This window comes from Parasteatoda tepidariorum, chromosome 11 (genome assembly GCF_982258835.1).
Source record: "Parasteatoda tepidariorum strain Cologne lab strain chromosome 11, Ptep-v5.0, whole genome shotgun sequence".
NCBI classification, from domain to species: Eukaryota; Metazoa; Arthropoda; class Arachnida; order Araneae; family Theridiidae; genus Parasteatoda; species Parasteatoda tepidariorum.
Window position 1 is genome coordinate 48,120,064 of NC_141765.1, and position 23,691 is coordinate 48,143,754.

General features: G+C 27.2%; 1 protein-coding gene across 1 annotated transcript in view; it reads right to left on the reverse strand.

Annotated features, from left to right (window-relative positions):
* LOC107439183 (integrin alpha-9) overlaps positions 1-23,691 on the reverse strand; it is a 95,305-nt gene that overhangs the window by 5,419 nt on the left and 66,195 nt on the right. The window contains exons 18-25 of the mRNA XM_016051687.4: positions 21,797-21,879; positions 20,861-21,092; positions 18,363-18,526; positions 15,057-15,138; positions 12,171-12,284; positions 9,444-9,707; positions 8,144-8,266; positions 1,235-1,327 (exon numbers count right to left, since the gene is read on the reverse strand). Coding sequence (XP_015907173.1) covers positions 1,235-1,327; positions 8,144-8,266; positions 9,444-9,707; positions 12,171-12,284; positions 15,057-15,138; positions 18,363-18,526; positions 20,861-21,092; positions 21,797-21,879 — 1,155 coding nt within the window. The remainder of the gene's footprint in view (positions 1-1,234; positions 1,328-8,143; positions 8,267-9,443; positions 9,708-12,170; positions 12,285-15,056; positions 15,139-18,362; positions 18,527-20,860; positions 21,093-21,796; positions 21,880-23,691) is intronic.

A 23,691-nucleotide genomic window follows, 5' to 3' on the forward strand; every position in this document is an offset into this window, starting at 1 on the left:
TTCTTTCATATGTATTGGTCATTATTTGAATGCTTAAATGATTTTTTGTGTTCAGATATAAATATGTTCAGATTTTTTTCATATTATTTAGAAACAGAACAGGATTATTTAGGAACAGAACTAAAATAAAACATATAAAGAAAAGTGAAATTTGTGAGTAGGAAAAAAACAAAACAAATTTGACATGTTAAATATATTATACACAAACATATTGAATATGTATCAACATTATTTTTTTTCTTCTTGTGATTATGCACTAAGGAAAAAAGAAAATTGAAAAAAAAATACTCTTATGATTCAAATGAAGAAGCAAGTTATCAATAGAGTGGAAAAAAGTTCAAATAGAAAATTCAAAAACTTATAACTAATTATATTAACTAGTTACATTCAATTGAGTTATATTGTTTTAATTTTGCGATTATTAAGTTTATTAATATATAAAAATATAATTAGGTTTAATCAGAACCCTCCCTCCTGAAAAATAATCCTAGCTATGGTCTTGGTACTGATGACAGATTGCAAGTTAGCACGATTTCTTCCCTGAATCACAACACTTTTTTACCGACCTTAAATAAAATATTAAATAAATATTTACACAAATTATATTTCTTTAATTATCTAATTAGAATTTTAATATGATGAACTGAATTTATTTTTATATATATGCTTTCAAGTGTAGTCTACCTTCATGAAAATTTATAAAAAATTCACTGTCTATTTCTTCTTTCATTAGCTTAAAAAGTTCCATAAGTTCTATGAAAAATATCATTTAGTTCGTTTAGTTAGTCTCGAACATTTAATTATTCCCTATTTTTGTTTATTCTGTGTCTAAGACATAGCAAAAACTAATTGAAAAATAATTATGACAATATTTTATTAGCAGAGCCTGATTTATCATAAGGCCTGAGAGGTTCAGGCCTTCAGTCTCTACATGTTTAGGGGCCCCTAAATGTAACAAATATATCTTTCATGAGTGTTTTTTCCTTAATAATGTCTATTAGAATTATGAGAAAACAAAAATTGAAATGAATATCAGCACAAATTTACAAATATATTTTAATTTACTTTTGTTATAAAAAATTTAAAAGCAATTTGTAAATATAAAAATGTGAGGCTCAACAGGGCCTCCAACAGTTTTGTGCCTAAGGCCCCTAGATTTCTAAATTAGGTCCTGTTTATCAAATTAGATTATCAATTCAAATGAAATTCATATAACTGCAAGATGCAACCTTACTTCAGTTCGATGCTGTTTGCTGACACTATTGTTTCCTGTTTTTCGGATAGATGCTTCTCCACTTGTAATATATTGTATTTTGTACCAAGGATCCTGTAACAGAATAAAATTAAAAGAAAAATTTTATATTTTTTTGGAGGAGAGGGGCCGGATTATGAAAATCCTAAAATATATATATTGTAAAATTTTTTAGTTATTAGATACAGAAATTAAGTTATTCCATTTCATTCTTTTTACCTGTTGCCTGTTTTTTATATAATTTTATGCAATATGGTATTTTGAGCATCGTTTTTACTATAATATTATGTTTCAGTTAAGTTCTTCCATTTCCTTTTGATGTATAATTTTGTTCTATGCCTTGCCTGCATGCTAGCAAAGAGAGATATAAAAGAAAAAACCGTATTTTTTGGCTAAAGCGAAGCGGCGCTATCGGAAGAAAAAAATTTCCTACATGCGGCGCTTCCGACCAAATAATTTTTAGTAGCAAAAAAAGTCAGCGAAATATTTGCCCGTATCGCGATCTAAAATCGCCAATTCTTAGCAAACTGGCAAGACAAAGTAATAAAAAAACATCGCATAAGGAGACCAATTTAAAAGGTATGCATCTTGTATCCACTCCCAACTTAAAGAAAGATTGCAATCTAGAAATCCACTTAGCGCCTTGGCAATTGTAATTGGAGCGAACAGATAAGGAAGTATCCCCTTTCTTTTCCCCAACCCCTTTAAAAATAACTGATTGATTCCTCCTAAACAGCTCGAGTAGATATAAAGCGGAGGATGTGGGGTACATCCTTCTTTTAGCATTCTCTCTCCTCTCTTTCTAAGCTCAGTCATATTGTGTTACTTCTATTGAACGAGAGACCATTCTACCCACTAAAATTTCACCCCCAAAGATTGTCAAAGTAAAATTCGTTTCTGCTTCGTTAATTCTTCTTAAGAATTTTCTTGGTGCACGCTTAGTTATTTCTTATTTTTGTTATTATTAGTTTTTTCGTTATTATTTAATTCTTATTTTTGTTATTATTAGTTATTTCATTATTAGTTATTATTAGTTGTTTGTTATGATTAGTTTTTCCTCAAATTGTTAACTGTAATAAATTTTTTAATCTTTTTTTTTAAATAAATTTTTAGCTAAACATTTTTTCATTTTATTTTTCTTATTACATTGTTTTACAGATTTATATAATCAGTCGCAGCGTTAATTCTTCCGCTAAATATGGTTGAATTATTTTTCGATAATATAAGAATAATTTACCTTCCTAAAATTTCAGTTTCTCTAACCTTTTTCTCTTGAACTCCCACCCTCCCAACGCAAGGTTTTTATCGGAGCCGCTGAGCACATAAATATTTTTTGCTGTTAATTATTTGCTCTTCTGAAGTAAAACATGACAGCTTTACTTTTTGGCGCGCGGTGCTAACTGGTAAGAACAACTTTATTTTATATCGTTTTGTTGCTTTTTTTTGCTGAAAAAGAAAACTCATTTCATGTGAACTCTTTGTTAACACATTTTAGGCTATTCTTCCCCCCTCCAAATATTTTAGAAATTACGTTATTTGGTGTATTTAAAAATATTTTGTTGTACTTCACATTATTTTCAGACCATTTAAAGGGATTATTTATTATCCACGATTATTTCAAATTAACCCGTATCAACGATTATCTAGTTCAGCCTTGCCTAAACAGTCAGTCTATGGCGTAAGTGAGCGGTCCTGTTAATAGATTTTTTTTTTTTTTATAATTTAGAAATTAAAACTTTACTTTATGAAATGTACAATATTTTTTTTATTACACCCATATTCTAAATGGTAATTCAAAGGTCTCTTCTATTAGGATGCTGATATGCATGGTGTTTCGCTTTTGCTGCCAGAGCGGCGATTGTGATAACTTTATTTTAAAAAATTTCATTTGTATCGATGTGTGGCACTTGATAGCGATTTCACCAGAAAATACGGTAGCATTGAAACAGTTAAATGGTCAATAGTATTTTCAGAGTATTCCTCTCTGTAAGTTTGACTCTCTTTAAAATGAACTAATTAAGTGTCCATGAGTGCACAGGAATGAAACATTAATGTGATTGTAGCATAAACATCATCCTTTTCTAAATATGTAATTTTTAAATGAATTTTAACATGCATAATACATACATTTAACATACATTATAATTTGTGATACAAAAATAAAATGTGTATTTTCTATATATGGGTCATTCTCACAAAAACTGTCATTTTTCAGTTCATAAAATCCCAAAAAAATAAAATGAATAAAAAGCTCTGAAACTTTTTATATTAATAGAAATATGTAATGGCATTATATAGAAAGTATATATCCTTTAAATTATACTTAATATTTAAATTAATTAATTAATTTCACTATTTGAAAAGTGAGGGAATGACACTAATAGTGAGGGAATGATATTTTATTTCAATACATGTTTTTCTCTCAGTTACAGCTACTTCAAGTTTGAAAATGATAACATACTAGGTATATCTATTATTTATTATAATTTAGTTTTGTATATTTAATAGTTTTTACAGGTTTGGGAAATAAAATTGGCTGGCACGATTGTCACATGGAATGGGTGGTAGAATTTTTTTTATGTCTGTTTTTGTGTATTTATGTATGTTTTTTGGAAAGGGCCATTTTTATTTTCCTGCATTTGTGGGAGCCATTACATCAATTGTTACATTTTTTGAATGTAAGATCTTTACTTCTGCGGTATTTTAATTTTACATGTTTACAAACAAACTTAATTAATGATTTACTGTTTTTTTCTCTTTGAATAAAATGCCTTAGATTTTATGTATTCAAATTTAAAAATATAAGATTGGTAGGTTCTTATGTTAATCTTTAACATCTGTACTATGTACTTTAGCAAGATTTATTTAAATATTTGAAGCTGGAAAATGTATTTATGTGTGAAAGTGATACCTTATTTTTCTTAATGAAGTTTGACAAAGTAAAATTTCATTTCAAAAGGGCTAGAAAAAATATCTTATACAAAATATATATTTTTGAAAGTTCTTTATAGTTACTGCTTTTTGATTTTAAAAAAAAACTGTCTGGTTATTTTTTGCGCAAAGTTTTTAAATTTTGGACTCCTTGGATTTCTTCTTCTGATCTCTGTTTGAGCCCTGCCTATTTTGTAAGTTCCCAAATTATAATGTTCACACAAAATTGATGCATCACATGCAAAACACGAAAGAGAGCGAAAATTCAATATGTTATTCCTTGCACTGTATGCAACTTGGTGAACTTTCATTGTGCCAGTGAATGGTTTAATTTTTACCTCAATTAATTTATCACATTTTTTTATATCCTCAATTGCAACTTCAAATAAAGTTACTGAGCAATTTTCTTTTAATACAGAAACAAGTGCTTCGTAATTATGCACATCTTTTCCTTCTGCCACTCTCCGATCTGCTGTTCTTTTCATAACAGCTCCAATTCCATCGGGAGCTCCTTTTCCATGTCCGGATTCATTATAGTTCCAAGTAAAGTTTAGAATACCAGGAGTAAGCTGTTTTATGTGTTGGGATATCAGATGAAACATTTTTCTGTTTCTGTATTGGGCTGATGGCCCATCACTTAGCATATGAACATGTTTTACTTCACTTGTACTCATAATCCACTTAAAAATTGGTTTGAGATGGGCCCATATTGCTGCTGCATCATGTCGAAGTGAGGGACTTATTGTAGCAAAAGAGTTGGAAACTACTTTATCACCTTCTTTTTTGTAATAAACTCCTGTATGTATAGTTATCTGTTGCCTACCACTTCCAAAATGCACCGACTGAATCTCTTCACTATATTTGCAACTATAATTTTCGCTAAAATCAATGTGTACTAGTATTGAATCTGTTGATAATTGTTTTTTCAGTTCATTCATAGTTTTATACTGATGAACTATACTTGCAATATGGACCATATATTTTGGTAAGTTGCCCTCTAGCTCTTTAATTAAATTGGATGTACTAACTTTATATTCAATCTTAATTGGTTTATTAGAAATTTTTTCTTGATTTTTAACAACATATTTATTTTTTTCTAATACCCACTTTTTGTACTTGATTACTACCTTATCATTAAACTCTTTATAAATTGGCCTTTTATCTTTACAATTAGGACATTTTCTGAACAGACAATTTTCACAGCTGGAATCACAAGTTATTGCTTTTATTAAACATGCTGATGATTTATATTCAGTAATATTAATCTCATGAAGTTTTGAGATAATCATTTCCATATTAGCATGTACTATACATTTACATGTATCTCTATCGTTAATTGTTGGCTGTTTTACCCAAAACGGACGCATTCGACAAAAAGTAGGATAACTGATTCGACGATTTGGGTTTTCACTTAAATATTTTTTATGTAGATTTCTTAGTGTATCAAGAAGCACTCTCTTTTGCTTCTTTATCTTTTTTCTTGTGACGCATTCCTTTTTACCAGAGCACAATCTAGATACATCATCAGATTCAAAAAAGGCAACAAAGCTTTCTGAAGTTTCATAAGATATGTTATTTTTATTAAATTTTGATTTAACCGATTCTTTATGTTTTCTATATTTCAGAAATCGCTTTGAAAAGCATAATGCTCTGTACTTTTTCAGAATTTTTCCGCTTAAAAGTTTATGAAACAACTTTTTTTCTCTGTGAGTCTTTGCTAAAGTTTTAAAATTAGTTCCTACTTGCAAACATAGTGCTTCACTAAAAACCAACTGCTTGCGAACTGATGGTGATACCCTTTCCTTGCCCAGAAGTTTATTTACACGACTTCTTGATGACATTTTGTTTCGGTCTTGATTCTTAATTCTATATAATTGCTTTTTGTAACGTCCAGCTCGAGTTTTTTGAACAGATACTTCATGTTCAAGTTTATTTATCTGTTTTTTCAAATTTGCTCTATTTCTTGCATGTAACTTTATATATCTAACTTTTCTTGAACTAAGATTATTATGCTCAGAAATTCTTAATGTGTTTAGTTCGCTGGAAGGTCCCGGAACATTATTATTCAAAGATGGCACATTTATACTGGATTCTGTTAGAGCTTGTTTTCTCAATCTGTAGTTGTCGGAGTTTTTCTTCCATTGTTTCCTTTTCACCCTTAAGTTACGACTAGTCATTTGTGAGGCAGGTTTCACTCGTCCTCTTTCCTTTTTTTTCAGGTATTTTATTCGTTCTTTCTGTTTTAAAATTAAAGAGGAATCTGAATTTGACTTCATTCGTTCTCTTCTTTTTCGATCATATTCTTTTTTCTTTAAACGAGCTCCTTCTTTCGTTAAGCTATCCATAGTTAAGCTATCTGGAAAATAGATTCTAATATTTCTTAGACTGTTCTTAAAACAGGCATTCAGTATTTATTAAAATGCCTAAACTAATTAATTCAAGATCATAATTGTATTATAACTGCTGTCTTATTTCATGCTGTGTAGAATTCACGAATAAATTTAAATTTGGCATTTAAATAAAATTCATCAAATTATAAAATTATAATTGTAAGTTCTCCAACAAAAGTAACATATATTTATATAACATATAATTTATAAGTTATAACATATAATTTTAATAGAAATTAATCAGGTTAATTAATTTTTTCATTCAAAAATATTTTTAGGAATATGATAACTTCATCAATATTATATTTTAAATAAAGTTAAATTAAGAATGGGCTAGACTTTAGAATTAGACTTAATACAATATATTCCGCAATTTTTAATTCTATTTTTATTAAAAAAAGAAAAACCAAGAACAAACAAAAGCAAAATTTAACAATATTCTCATCTTGAATCATTCCCTCACTTTATACATTAGTGAGGGAATGACAAATTCAATAAAATTTCAAAATAACAGTTAGGCCTAATTGATTTCTGAAATCAATCACATACAATTATATTCAGACAAGAAAGCAAAATATAATTATCCTCTTTTTCGATGAATTTGTATTTTATTTTATTTTAAAAAACGACATGAGGGAATGACAAATGTAAAAAATTTTACCTGGTTTGATTCATTAAAATTTATTCTACAGCAAAGCTTCTTTAAGTTGAAAATGGAAACATACTGGAATTTTGTTCTATGATGCCAGTTGTTAACTGCTAAAGTGTTTATTAAAATATTTTTATTCTAAGAAGTTTGCAGACGATAAAAACATTGTTGTGAGGGAATGACGCGAAACGCTGGGGACAAAGTTTAAAATAGTGCTGTGGTAATATTTTTATCAGAAATTAAATTTAAAATTGATTTTCTGAATTCTATATTTCAATATTCTGAAATAAAAAACACGAATTTGTAAATTTATTTTTTTTACTTAAGAAAAAAAATTTTTCTTTTTTTAAATCAGGAGTGGGGACAAGTGAGGGAATGACATATTGGTATATTTTAATTACCTAAAATAAATAAAAAATAAAAATTGATAATTTTATTTTTATTCCTTAGTTAGCCTGCATTCTGAAAGACACTTTCCCTGAATTTTTTTTTATAATAAGTTGCAAAACAAACATAAATTATATTGGGGACATGAAAATGACTGTTTTTGTGAGAATGACCCATATATAAAAAAAATCCTATATTTCAGAAATAAATTAATGTAATCTTTTTTATATATTAAAAAGGATTTGAAATCAAAAACAAAGATAGCTACTAAATTCAAAAGCCATTGTTTGGCATTTATACAAGCATTAGAGAATAGAGTTATTAGATGCCAGAAATTTCATAAAAGACAGTGGCTAAAATTATTTACAAATTAGTTCATAAAAATTTAGATTATAGAAATGTTGCATTTAAGAAACCTATAACTATCAGAGTTTATCATGAAAAAAACTTATTGATAATATAAATTACTTATGATATGCATATTCAATTTTAAAAAGCATATTTTCTCATTTTATGATGGAAATATCTACTTACGAAATTGTCATTTATTATGCTGATATTCACTAATACTGAAACTGTAATTCTGGCAAATTTTCGTGTGTCTGTAAATGGCGATGCAGAACATACAATTGCAATACAGTTTATAGTTTCACAGCTCTAAATATAAGAAAGTTCAAATTAGAAAAATCTTGTTTACAATGCATCTCAATTTACTACTTATGTTTATTAACTAATCCACAGTAAATATGTGCACCTTTCACATAGTTCAACTCTATAACCTCATTCATTTCCAACTAGCAGAGAAGATAAAAACGTCTTGGCCAAGCTTTGGGACAAACTAAACTTGTCTTTATGGCAGACTTTTTGAATGAAACTTATCGAAATATGTATTACAGAAGGTACAATTGTCAGTGCAATAACGTTTCACGCAAAAATTCTTTTATGAAAAAAGAAAAAAAACAGTTTGTCTTGATACTTGATTTTAAAATTATTAAACAACTGAAGTAATTTACTTGAACTTCACGTGAAAAAGCTGTTTATCAACAGTGAAAAATCAAATAGATTTTTCTTAGAATAATCTTTGCCAAGAATCAAACATCTTTTTTCTTAAAACAGTTATACCATTATTCTCATCGCAAAAACTTGCATATAAACATGATTCTTAAAAAAGTTCTTTGGTCTTGAAAATATGAAAACACCAAATTTTGTCTCCATCAAAATTAGAAGCAGGAATACCAGAAGCAATTATGGGCTGAGGTAAGGGAGACAATAATAATGTAAAAAACAAAATAATATTTGGCAAAGGTGATTTCTAAAAATTCCTTTATAAAAACGCAATTCTTTTCTGGTTTTGTTTTCTGCAGAGAATTCAGAAGAAGTAGGTCTTTAAAATGCACAAACATCAAAACATCCTTTTTCAATAAAAAATAACAAGTTGCAAATCATATTTAAGTCAGGGAAAAAAACGTTTTTGAACACTGACCATTATTGAGGTCTGGAAAGCATTTTTCTTTGCCTAAATACCATCTATTTGCTTCATACTCAAATCAATGGGCTTTTGATTATTTTAATTTCTCCAGAGCTCATTATGATCTCAATATAATTGGTCAAAATTAGAAAATATTTTTGTTCTTTTTCATTTAAATATTAATTTACAATTCCTAATGTGTATAGTGTTTTTGGAAAGACTGTCAAAAATGTGATAACACCCTGTGTTATAACATTTTTGCAGGCTGAAAAAAGCTAGCTATAGGTTCATTTTAAGATGATTAAACAAAAAGCTTATATATTCTAATATAAAATAATTAAAACTGTACGGTTCCTTTCTACTTACAAGTACAATTTCACTTTTTCTTTGAGGAGTAGCTTTAGCGGCAGTACTCCTTTTTAAACGAGTTGAAGTTTTGTCAGTTGTTCCAAATTCGCTTAAGGCTTCGATCACTGTATCAGTTTTATTTTGTTCTTCTGGAACTAACAGGTTATCCTCATCAAAAATACCATCTCTGTTGTTTTTATTAATTTCAGGAGAAAGAGGCTTTATCACTATATTAGAGTCGTTACACTTAGCAGGTATGGTCAATGCTTTTCCATTATCTGCCTAAGAAATATACAATGAAAGATAAACAGAACATCGGAAATTTTTAAACAAAAAAATACAAGTGTTTGCATTGCTCATTAGGTGTAACAACAACATAAAAGATAATATATTTTCAAGATTTATTTCATTTTATTTTGTGAAACAAACTCAAACACAATAAATGTATGATATTAAAGATGCATGTCTTTAAACAAATAATAAACACTTTAGATCACTCAATTGTAAAACTTTAAAAATAATTAATATTATACGTAACAAAAAATTATATTATAACATGTATCTAGGCCTAAAATTATAGATGTATGGGGTCCAGGTACCCAGTAAAGTTTCAGTTTATTTCCCAGCTAGGTATTATTTTCATATTGTTTTGCATAACATTTAATTACTGGGAAATTAATTTTCAATGATGTTTCAACTAATAGTAGCATTTGAAGAATTAATGTGTCATTTGAAAGAAAATATTTGTTTTGTTCGTTGTCAATTAGACTTCGATAAAATACAAACCCAAATTATAAATATATATATTGTATTTTTGTGTGGTTAGATTTGAATTTAATTATTTTTATTGACTTTAAATATTAATGTAATTACTGATTTTAAATTTTGTATTGATTCAACTCTCATAATAATTTAAGTTAAAATAGTTTTCAGCAAAAGACTTATAAATCGACTTATCCTTTAATAAAGTAGATCTCTCTTTAGCAAACATATTTTTCTGTTCCTAAGGCATACTTTTACCAAGATTTCCCAGAATTAAAATTCTGCACTAGACTGAAATATGTTATTCATAAATATATGTTACCCAGCACTGTAACCTAGTACTGAGTCTTTAGACTAATAGCCAAATCTGGGTACTGAGTATTAAAAGAGCTGGCCATGTACTGGGTAATTGCGGGTACACAGTGCATCCCTTCCAAAAATATCACTGTTTCGAATATATGTAAAAATAGATCTATATTGATAAAAAACCTGAAACTGCCTAATAAATTTGAGGTCTGATTGTTCCACATATGGCAGTGGATTTGCCTATCATTTGAAATATTTAACATTGTAAAAAACAGCTAGATATGGGCTGTTTGTTTCTTAATTAGCAATAGTTATTCATTTCAATAAAAATATACAAAGTAAAGCATTCTCCCAAGAGAATATTTTTAACTAGAGGGGCTATGGAGGTCAAGGCTCAACTACTTCGTGACCAACATGATGGTGTTGATGTGGTCAGCATTGTGCCCAGGCCGACTTCATTTCCCAGACAAGATGGTGTTGATGTGGTCAGCATTGTGCCCAGGCCGACTTCATTTCCCAGACAAGATGGTGCACATGGATTTGAAGCTGGGTGAGCTTCCAGTCATCTATTGAAAACTAACACTAGTTCTTTACAACCACAGTTTAATGCCATAACCACTGAGTCAGAAATATGTTATTTTCAGAATTTCAACTGAATGTGATAATATGTTAAAAATGATACTCTTTTTTACCAATATTAATATTAACTTTGCTTTGTATAGTTTCAATGAATCAGCATTAGCCACAAACAAAAATATCTTTGTGGGGTAGTGGAAGCATACTTTAAGTAAATTTTTTCATACAAAAGTTAGCAACTTTAGTTTAAATTGCAATTATATTAGATTAAAAAGAAAAATTAAACATCTTAAAAACACCAATTTAGTAAGAGTTAACTACTATGTGCTAGTCAATTTTTTTTTTAAATAAATAAATGAATAACAGCGCAATATGCTGTTACAGTGGAAGTTGTTTATGGATTTGGAGATTATGATATTACATGTTTAAGAAAAAAATGGATATAGTTCTTCAATTATGAATCTTTCATTTTTCCAGAAAAAAGCATTTCTCAAGTCTTAAGAGAAGAATAGTGACTGGTAGAACTACCTGGACTGCATCTGAAAACACATTTAAAGTTGACATTTATTTATTTATTTATTTTTTTTTTTTTTGATAAAATAAAAAAAAGTAAAAAATATTTATCAAATAAACCAAATTGAATAACGGTTTCTTTCTCAGTACACTAAGTAACTCTATTATAAATTGGTATTTTAATTAATATATGTCAATATTTATTCTCTAATAAGGCTTAGATTGAAATAAATTTAATTTTGGATTTAGATATATCTTTCTGAGTTGTAATAAGTGACTACTTAACAAGTTATCAAGGTTGTCCATAGCAGGTACTAGGGTTAGTGTAGATCAAAACAACGTTTTTTTTTAAAAAAAGTTATTATGAATAAACTAAACTTTTTAAATCAAGATATAAGCCAGAGGCACAGTAAAACTTACAAAGTATTGTTAAAAAAATAATGAGATAAAAATTATATTTAATAAGTCATTTGTAGACATTTTTTTATGGAAATGTAAAAAATTTCTACACTAGTGAAGGTCTCCCCTAAATGTCATGAAAAAGCATACATAAATAAAAACTTTGAAAAAATATTTAGAATCACTTACTTCTAAGCTAGTAAATGTGACAAAAGTTTCTTCTCTATTTTCTTTATGAAATGAAGTAGGTACATATAAAATGAAATCCACTATTTGAACAGGACTTGGACCATGATTCATTATCTAATTAAATGAGGAATAATATTAAATAAAAAATAATAACAATAAAATATTGTAAAGTTTTTTTATTATAGTTCTCCAACATTCTATAAGAACACGTTACACTAATTTTAATAAAAATACTTTACCTACATAATTATTTTATACAATTTTCTTTTTTATTCCATGTTTTACAAATTCTTCATAACTAAGATGGGATAAAGTGGTTCTGTTGAAAAAATAGACCTAAAATGGTTATTATTTGTATTCAATTTTGTATGCATTTCATTTTCTATCAGCAGCAATTACAAATATAGGTTTGTTCCTGAAGGATTATCATTTGAAAGGCTGAATATAGCTGTATATCTAGAAAGTCAGAAGGGGCCAGCGTGGCCTTTCCTAGATTTTTTGATAATAAACTGATTAGACATCTAAAATATAAATATACAGTGAAAATTAAAGAATTAAAATATAATAAGGAACATGATCATCTAATATTTAATATGTTTTATTGTATTTTTAATGTATTTGGATAACAAAAGCAGCTAATTAAATGGAGCATAGTGACTTTTTTCGATATTTACATTATTAGTGTTTATATTATTGAGTTTCTACTCTATATACATAATAATTTAAAATGATAAAAATAATAAGCTAAATTACTCTTGTTTGAATATCGAAACTAAAAATTTATGACACTAATTTGATTCATTTTAATTTCTTACAGTTGTCAATGCATCTCACTTTTTTCTAGCACATTTGCCACTAACAGCTCTTTCTAAATCAGGGCATGCATTCCGGCATATGATTTACTTTACAAGTTGTTTTTACCCTAAATTTGGTTTTTGAGAGTGATCTCATTTTTTATTCAATTTGAATTTTTTTACTTCTAACCATTTTAAACTATATTGTGTAATTTAAACCTATTTACACTTACATACGATTTCATTCAATTTTTGAATGCATTGGTATATTATACACCATTTAAAAAATTTCTTGTATTTTAGTAAGATAAATTTGTTACATGAATCCTACCCTTTTTTTCTTTTGTCTAAAAAAATCATTGTTTGGTGCAGCGTGGGTTTTTTTTCTTGGACCTTGTGCCATTAAACCTTACATTCAGTTTTATTCAATTCAGGGTGATCTCATCTCTGTTTATTCTTTGTCTCACTGGCTTCTTTACCTTAGCCACATTTCTTGGTGACACAAATGGAGCACAGAGCTCTTTACATGAATGTAATATAAAATTTCTGTAATGAAGTTCTTTCTTTTTAGTCACCTCTTTATATAAAATTCATGAATTTATATCAGATATATATAAAATATTAAAAAATATGTGTACAGGTCAATGGCAAGTTTCTGTTTTAGTGTTATAACGACATATTATTTGATCAACAATGTTCACACTGTACATTATTTGATAATAATACATATTTTATAGTTTTTGATGTCTTTCTTTCATTGTCATCAAAATTCACAAAATTATGAGGTGAACTAAGCAATAATATATTTTCATTTTATAATAATATATTTCATTTGCTTGATAGACAGTTAATGTTATATCTTTATCTTTTCTGTACAAAATAAAAAAAAACCCTAATTTTGCTCTTATTTGCATTTCTCTTCAATCTCTTCTTAGGGTTCCAACCACAGTTGTTGACTGAGACTTTAATTTTTATAGTAGTAAAATGGCTATTGGTTGTCGCTTTTCAAAGTATATTGTCTTTAAAATGTTTTTTTCTTTTTTTGCATATTATGTAGGGCCTTTAATTTCCTTCCCAAGTTTTGGGATACACAATGACCTACTGATCCAGAAAATAAAATCACTTTCCACCTTGTTCTATCTGCAGAAATGTCCTCATTGGAGGTAGATTATTGCGAATAAAACATTCATGACGACTGTTGATGCTTGAAGCATCATCTGTGTATAAAATAAAAAAGCACACACTGTGTGTGTTCTGAAGCCACAAAGAGGTGTGTAAATATTTTGGCTATTAAAAATCAAATAAACCTGAAAGTTATTAATTTAGTCTAGTGATTCATTAAGAATAAATACTAACAAAATGAGCTATCGTCTGAACCTACAATGCTTTCGACTAATACCGTTACATATACTCTTGTTTCTTCCACGTCCACATTCTTGTCTACAATTTATAGACACTTGAGTCTGAGAGTTAATTTCAGAACATTCATTATCCAAATTATTATTTTTATTACATTCACTTTCATTTTGTAATTTATTTCAGACTTGATATTTTTTGCAGGAACATATTCTTTCTCACTATCTATGTCACTATATTGCTATCACCTAGATCAACTTTATGTGATAATTGTAAAATTCTATCATAATTTCGTCTAGAGTGAATCAGATCATCTGAATCTGCTCAAATGACTAAATAGAAACTCAGTACATAGAACCATACCAAAAAGTTATCTTTATACGACAAGATAAAATTTATTTCTTTTTGTTACTAACACTTTCAGCTAATACATGCTCGGCTGCATGTCACCACTTCAAAGGAGTGCGAGAAAGTTGACATTCAGGAATTCAAAACTGAATGTAAAAAGAGGAAGGTGAGGAGACAAAAAAAATTTTTAAAAACTTTTTGTACTTATTTTATACATACTATCTAATTTTTATTTAAAAAAAGTTTTAATGCCAATTTTTTTCACTATAGTTTTGGATAAATGTTCAAAATATTTTATCCAATAGTTATTTTATAATAAGCCTAAAAACAGGGGAATTTACCTATTTTATGATAATTTCACAATAAAACATCTTTCTAAAATACTTACAAAATATGTATGAGTAATTGTAAGAGGCAAAAATGATTCTTGAATTTTTTCATCATATGGGATCTGTTCATGGGTAGGAGTTCTGAAAGAAACATTTTGTATGGTTTTAAATATTTGCTTAATTATTCCATTATAGCAATAAATGGGATACTATACAATAATGAATAATACATTATCATGTTTATTCTAGATCTTTCATTTCATACTTCTTTCAAAATAAACTTTCAATCCTAAATCCTTTTTCAAGAATAATTATTAAGCTTAAAAAAAGTTTCATGATAGTATCAAAATAAATTTTACCAAGATTGTATTAAAATTTTAGTTCTGATGACTGTTGATATTCATTCTTATAACATCAGGTATTTTGCTTCATGGTAAGAATACAATGTTTTAAGATGGATCAGCACTGTTATATTTTCAAAATTTAAATTATAATTTGACAGAAAGCATAATTCATACACTTGTATGAATGAAATAAGGGTACAAAAACATTAAATGGACTTTCCTTAAAATAACGTTTTTCATACTCCCAAACGTTATAGCTCTTTCAATTCGGATTTGATTTATTTAAAATAAAATGAATAGGGTGAATGTAGCTAAGGTAGTTTAAAGGAATTAATACTTCAAGATAAGACTCAAAGTTATTGTCTTACTTTTACGATATTTACTAAATTTTTAAATCCGTAGCTCTGTAACTTCATTAATGAATGAAAAGTAAAAGAATAATATAAAATTTTTATTAGATTCTATTTTGCAGAATAATTTTTTTATGAGAAAATGACTTTACAAGAAACTTACATCACTATTTTTAATCACCCTATTACCTAATACTTCATCTTAGTTAACTATTCAAATAAAATAAAAATTTCTAAAATTTATGTTTAATAATTGTTTAGATTTAACAAGAAATATTAAACAGTTACATCATTGTCATATTAAGTAAAATTTAATGACTTTTTAAGAACATAAAGTTAATAAAAGAATAATTTTAAAAATTGTGAAATAATTTTAAAATACTTAAAAATATAAGCAAGGTTATATTATAATAAATTACGAATGAAAAAGCAATAAACAGATTTATGCCCTAGTTTATTTTAAGCAAGATATTTTAGTTTTTTAATTATACTCTTCTAACAAGATTATGAAAGTTTTGTACTTTCCTTGATGAGTAAATAATCTATACTAAATCATATAGAATATTCATGCTTTTTAAATAGTGTAACATATTTCCTCAACATTGATATAATTAAGAATTATATATATTGAATTGTTTATAAAAATTAAGTTAGGATTTAAGGAAACAATTGCTGGATGCAGCAATATAAGTGTCAGAAGATTTAGTATTAATGTTTTTTATATATAACTTACAGGCTAAAACAAAACTATTAACAGTGGCCTGCCTGTTTTTTAGTTTCTTGGGGAAACTGGTTTAGCTAAACCTACTAGCAAAATAACTCGAGCTGTCATGACAAGAAAATCTTGGCCGAAAAAGGGCTATCAACATATATATTTTCACAATAAGTCCAACATACAATTTTTTTATTTACTCCATTTTTATCAATATTTATCAGCCTGTATTACTCAGCCTAAATAAGACCCATATTTAATTATCTCAGCCAATTCAAGACAAGGACAGGGTGCATAGCAATATCTTTGAATCAAAAATAAGCACTTTTTAAAAACTTTTCAAGCACTTCACAAAAATTTTCAAGCACTCAAAAAATTCATATTCAATCAGTGATATCATTGAAAAACAAAAACTTTTTATAAACAGTTTTAGCGTTAAAAAAAAAACCCAAAAAAAAACAGACGTAAATCGAAACAATCAGTACTTTCCCACATCATCGAGTGAATTCAACTTGACCCTGAACTCAGAACAAAAGTACCCGTACCCCCTACGTCAAAAAAGTGTTAGAAGTAAAATAAAATAAACAATAATAAAATTAAAAAGAAAAACATTTCATAAGGATTTGATATTCTCCATCCGAATTCGAGCACTCGGGTTTCGGTTTCAAGTGTGGGTGCATGCGCAAGTCATAACGTGGGTACGACATGAAGTCCGCGTGAATGATTACGTAGCAAACACCCCATTTTTCGTGAAATGCATGGGATCCACCAGATATCACTGAAGGGAAAAAAAAGCACTTTTTAAAAACACCAGCTGAAAAATGCACCTTTAAAAGCTTTTAAAAACGAAATCCCCAAAAAAGCACCTTTAAGTACTTTTTACAAACGCTACGCACCCTGAAGGAGCAAAATCCAGACAGTTGAATTTTGGTCTTTGAATACATGTTGTTCAAACTAAGAAGCTGATATGCGTTTTCCAGTGGTTTGTTAAAACATATAATACGGCACATAAATGTTATTTACAGAAGAATTAATATATTATAAAGAACAGAAACACATATTTCCAGAGAGTAACAAAATTTAACGTAATTCTTTAACGCAACATAAATTTAGAACACAACAGTTTTCTTATTACCAGATTACCAAAACATTATATATCTCGTTGTCATGGAAATACAAAATAAATATCTTGGGAGTCACAACACATGTTCTTTGAAGGACTTTTATTGAGCCAATTTTGAGTACTTCAGTGGCCAAGTAAAATTAATACTGAGAATTTCGCATTTCTTTATAGTATACAAAAACACAAATTTCTAAACTTAATTTATCTTTAAAATCTATTACTGGGTAAAATAAATTCAACTCATTTAAAACCCATGCACAATAGATTCAACACGTCAAAACAAATTAAGTTGAAATGAGAGAAAAGAATAACACCTGCAACAGACGAGTTTGTTTGTATTGTCTCCCTTAATGCTGCATAGAATTACATTGGGAATTGAAAATGAAAGGATTCAATGTATTCAAATTTATTAAATTCAGTTCAAACCCACCAAGTTCTTTATGAGCTTTGCATTTATCATTAGCTGTTTAAGTTTATGTGTTAGGAGTTTATCACTAAGATTGTCTAAGCAAAAGTTTAAAATTTTCAACCTGGAAAATAAACCATTTTCTTAATGATATGAACAGAAAACCGACCATATAAAAGAAAAGGTATAGCATTGAAGAATATATTTCTTTCTGAAAGTTTTTGGAGGATGTTAAGAGAAAGAGAAAATATCCTTAAATAATATGAGTATATGAACCAGTTTTAAAATAGGAATTGTTAATTGAGATTGAAAACCAAAACTAAAAGTAGGCTAAATTTCTGATCATCCAGTTTGTTATGACTTCTATCAGATTTAAAGTTATTGAGAATTTATTGTAGTCATAAACTGTAAGTAATAAATGCACACTTACCCTGTTATGCTTATGGCTGCAACAGTTGTGAAGTTTAACGGGAGAGTATAATTATTGTCTTGTGGATTTATTTCATTGCTTACTGTCCTAGCTTCCAAAAAAATCAATACTTGCTCCGTATCAGTAGGAATTTTAGTTAAATCAAGCTTAATAGTAAGTTTTTCCTGAAAATGAAAACTCCGTATTAATCTTATCTATCACACATCTGTAACATACTAGAGTCATCATACAATAAAGTTTCAATTATACGAAGAGACTATTTACTGTTTGATGCTTTAATAATTCGATTGAATAATAAATAATTTCTAGTCGATCATTTTTGAGAAATATTGAATGAGGAGCTGCATTGTCACTACTCCTATATCCCTAATCTATTAATTTATGTAAATCTTTTACTATTTCTTTAAATAAATTATAAGAATGTAAACTAATTGCCTAACATCAACTTCATAGATAGGCTATTTACTGATGACAATCTATTATAGAAAAAAATAAACTTAAAATCAAGTTATTAAAATTTTTTTCTCAATTTTAAATAAAAGCTATTTTGAGATAATAACCACTTAACTCTCCCGTTCCAGAAGAGATTGAGATTTCATGTTCACCTGTTATGGCAGTTTTCTAAGGAAGCTTTTTGAACTTAACTCATCCACAGTTCCCTCCCAGTGGGAGATTGGAAAGGGGGCGTTAACGGTTCTTCATACTCAGCATTTACACTCATTCATGTGGAAAAGAATGTGGTCAACTAATTGTTGAATAATTTTAAACTCCCCGTTTTCCAAAACATTAGTTAATAAAATTTTTTTCAATAAATAACTAGCCTTGCTATTTTTATCTCCTTTTTTTTACTGTTTTGTTTTGTATCTTTTCTATTCTTTTTTCTTTTCATTTAATTTTTTTTTAATAAAATCATTAAATATAGAAAGTTAAATTAAATTGTTCTTTAAACTTTTTTAGTAAGAAGTACAATTTCAAAATAATTTCTTAAATAATTAATCTGGTTTTCAAAAACAATACATTGATGATATCTTGTTAATTCTGCTTTATGCCTTTTTTGGTAGAAATATTTCAATTGCCTCTGAAGCAAATTCGATTCAGTTCGAAAAAATAATTTGGCGTACAAATTTTGAATTCTTCACAGCTATAGAAATTCGTCAAAAAATTATCTTAAATGCGACGTTTATATAAAAAAATTCAGTTCTTTACAATTTAAGTATTATAGTTTAAAAAATAAACTATCCATCAGTTAAGACTTTGAAGTGTAATTTCTATATTAATGCCCAAAAAATTACTTGTAACATTCTTTATTTTTATGAATATTTCTTTATATTTTATATATTTTTGATCAAGAAAATGAGGAACAATGTGGTAAATATTGTTCCAGAAGGGTCGAATAATTAGTACACTAATACAATTTTTACTCTATATGTTAATAACAACTGTGATAAGTCTTAGCATTAAAATCTTGCAATATTATTTTGCATGAGTAAAAGTATGATACCTAATTTCTAGACTGGTTTACTCAAACATTATTTTAATCAAAAAATGTTCCTAATAATCTATTATTGTTAAACCTAAACGTTTTTAAATTAAAAGGTCAATAAAATTTTACACAATCTTATAGATCAAACTATATCTTATAAATGACAAAACACATGGTTCTAACATTATGTGTTGAATAGTTAAATATACTTTCAAAGAAGTCATACTTTCGAAATATTATTCTTTAAGAATAATTTGACTGAGCTTTCAAGCATTGTTTTTCTAAACTGATACTTTTATACCTTAAAATTTTGAGAATTTAAATTAATAAAAACCTCTTAGAACAAGAAGATTGCTTTGTATAAAATCCAATCATTAGCAAAAATTATTAAAAGTAATCCCCTTTTTTTAGGTTTGTTTAGTGTACATCATATATTTTAAGATAACATCAATGCAATAATAAAACTGAATTATATTAAAACCAGTATTCCCGTCTTTAGGAACTTGGTCTTCACATAACATGTTCACTATTTTTTAGACAAAAACATTCTACCGCTTTTGGGTAGCCATCGTTTTCCTTAACTTAAAATGAAATTATAACAAAAGCTATTTATGCATCTGCTGGTCGCAAGTTCTGAAGTATTACTTAATTTACTAATTTTTTCATTATTTTATACAATTATGATTAATTTATAATGTAGAAACTATATTATTATTTTCAGTTACTATGAAGCTCTGCTTATCAACTATGTGGTTGCTTCTCATTCATTTGTTGTTCTTATTCTTCTCAAAAATTCTCTTTTATTTAAAAAAAAAAGATTTTGTTGTTAAAATATATAATAATCATAATTTTATGTAAGGGTATTTTGTTAATGTGTTTATCACAACAAAAGAAGATTAATTAGAATTAGATAATTTTGTGATTAATTCGAAAGATCTTAAAAACAGATTTTTATAAATATGTTTTGCACATTAACAACTTGTTTCATTTACTCACTCACAAAATATACATTTACCTTTTTTCCTTGAGAAAGAAAATTTTTTCCCTGTGTTAGGTCACAGATAAGAGTAGCATTATTTTTATGATTAAAAGAATCTTCAGGAGCAAAACAGAAATCTTGATTAATGCTTGGCAATTCAGGTGGTAGAGTGATTAATAACTCCGCTAGATAAGCTGGTTCTCCATGATTGACAACTTCAATAGATAAACTTAGAGTTGAGTTTTTCCCAATAGTTAAAGGTGTATTTCTGAAAAATAAAATTTTATAAATGAAGCACAAGAGAGTTAACCAGTTACATAGCATTGCATAACTTATGCATAGAAACAGCCCATAACATTTACCTTGAACTCAATAGCATCTTCTTATACTGTTAAACCTGCATTAGCACTAGTTAAACCTGCATTTATTTCGAGCAAGAAGATCAAGGGAACAATAAGATATTTAAAAGACTCACCATCAAAAAAATTTGACTTTATAAAACATAAACATCATCATCCTGAATGTAATACAATTCTAAAATGAAAATCTTATGATTTTTTTAAATGAAAAAGTTGATTTTTAATGTTTTATGTTTTCAATTTATATTGAAAACCTGTGGTCACTTTTTCTTTTTACTAAAACAATTAATAACTTAATGTTTGATTTACAGAAAAGCATAGTGCTCCAAAATTTAATAGTAAGCAGCTAATTAATTGAACTTTTTCCTTTAATTTAGGGGAAGGATGGAGTTAAGTTTTTGTTCCCCAATCTACAACTCTAAGGTAAAGGTTATATTTTAAGATATACTTACATCATAGAGATTTATCTTCACCCTTTGCAATTTTCTATGTAGTTCAAATATGAAATGTATGTATTTGTTTTAATACTCAAATTGTAAATTACAAAATGCAAATGTCTAACTGCAATATAAATAATTAGATGGATTAAATATATTATTTGAGGTATACTTACTCAACCATGCCAACTACGTTCACATTAATAGCTAAATCAGAGTTGCACATATCATCATTTCCACAACCAGTTAAAAATGAAATCTGATATTAAATAAATAAAATTAGATATATTTTATATTCAAAAATAAACATACAATATTTATAAAATCTTTAATATATGAATCTCTGCTAATCTTCAATTTTTCCATGTGAAACTAAGTAACATGCTTTTGAGCAACTCATATTATAAACAAATCATCAAAAAATCTTGCTTTTATATTTTTCATTTCTGTAACGATAAAAGTTCTAAAAATATGGTTACAAACTCATTTTAAATTTGAACTTACTAACTTTAAAAAAAGGTCTAGATTTTAAGTGCAAAATTTTTAAGTAAGGTAAGCATATTTTTTTATAGTTTTTTTAAAAGTTTACTAATTAAGTAAAAGTTAAAAAATAGATAAAATAACAGATAATATCATAGATAATTAAGCATGATTACTACTACAATACCAAACAACTTAGTGCAGGCACAAAATCTGATGTTTATTGTAGTAAATTTATTTTTTCAATGAAAAGTAATGATTTTTCAGAAAAAGACTTTTAATAATATCTTTTCCTTAAAATTATAATTTATATTTCCCATGGTTGTAAATAATTATTTTTAGGAATTGACTCCCTCCCATACAACCATCAGTGTTTTGATATCCAAACACATCTGTTATGTGTCCAAATTGATCTGTAGATGTGTTTGACACCTCATGGATATCTAAATATGTCTAGGCCCAAGAATTTGGGATATTTTGGATATCTCTGAGACATCATTTATGGCTATGTGGAGGAAAGATATTTGAATATAAGAGAAATAGCAAGATATATTTAAGTTCTAGACTTGGATATCTTAGACATGTCTAAGATCTTTCTTATTAATTTGTTTAAGTTAAAGTCTGGATAAGTACTGAATGACTGAGAGATTTTTTAAATTATACGTAATATCTAATGCAGATCCTGTTTTGGGGTATTTAGAGATTTAAGCTTTTGAATATTGCTCAAAATGCTTTATTTAGAATTTGCTATCTACATAAATATGCACAAATACAAAAGTTAAAAAATTTCAAAAGAGAAAATAATACTTATTATTGTAATCATTTTCAAATTAAATATAGCTAATAATGCTTTAACTTAGGATCACCTACAATATTAAGCCTATTATATTATTATGATTAAAAATTATAAAAATTTTGAGATAAAAAGTGCGTTAAAAGAAATTTAAAAATTTTAAAATTAGAACATCACAAAACCATACATTAGATCTTCAATAATACAATTTCAAGAAATTAATAAAAATAATAGGTGATACATTTTATTTAGAGATAAAAGAGTTTAAAAGTTATGTGTTTAGTAGCTTTATACTAGATTTATTTACAGTGATTTCAAAAATTATAACATTGATTCAAAATTAAAGCACCTTACAAAATTTCAATCTACAACTCAAAAGTTAATGCGCACTACTAAAGTTCAATCTATATAATAGAACAATAAATAATTAAATATTGATTTTGATAACAAATTTATACTTTATAATGTTATCTTTCAGTATTTAAGAAAATATAATAAGTAAAATTTCAGACGGCAAGCATTTATAAAACTAAGCATTGCATTGTGACTATATTCAATAATGTCATAAATACTAATAAATTACAACCAAACCTCGATCCATCATTCTTGTTTCTCTGTTTTCCCGTCAGTATCGTTTTGTTTGCTAACTGTACTGTCACAAATTCAATAGTTATAAAGTTAATAATACCTGTTTCAATCCTTTTTTAAACTAACAGATTCTCACATCTACCATTCAGAAATTCTGCCATCATATATATATATATATATATATATATATATATATATATATATATATAT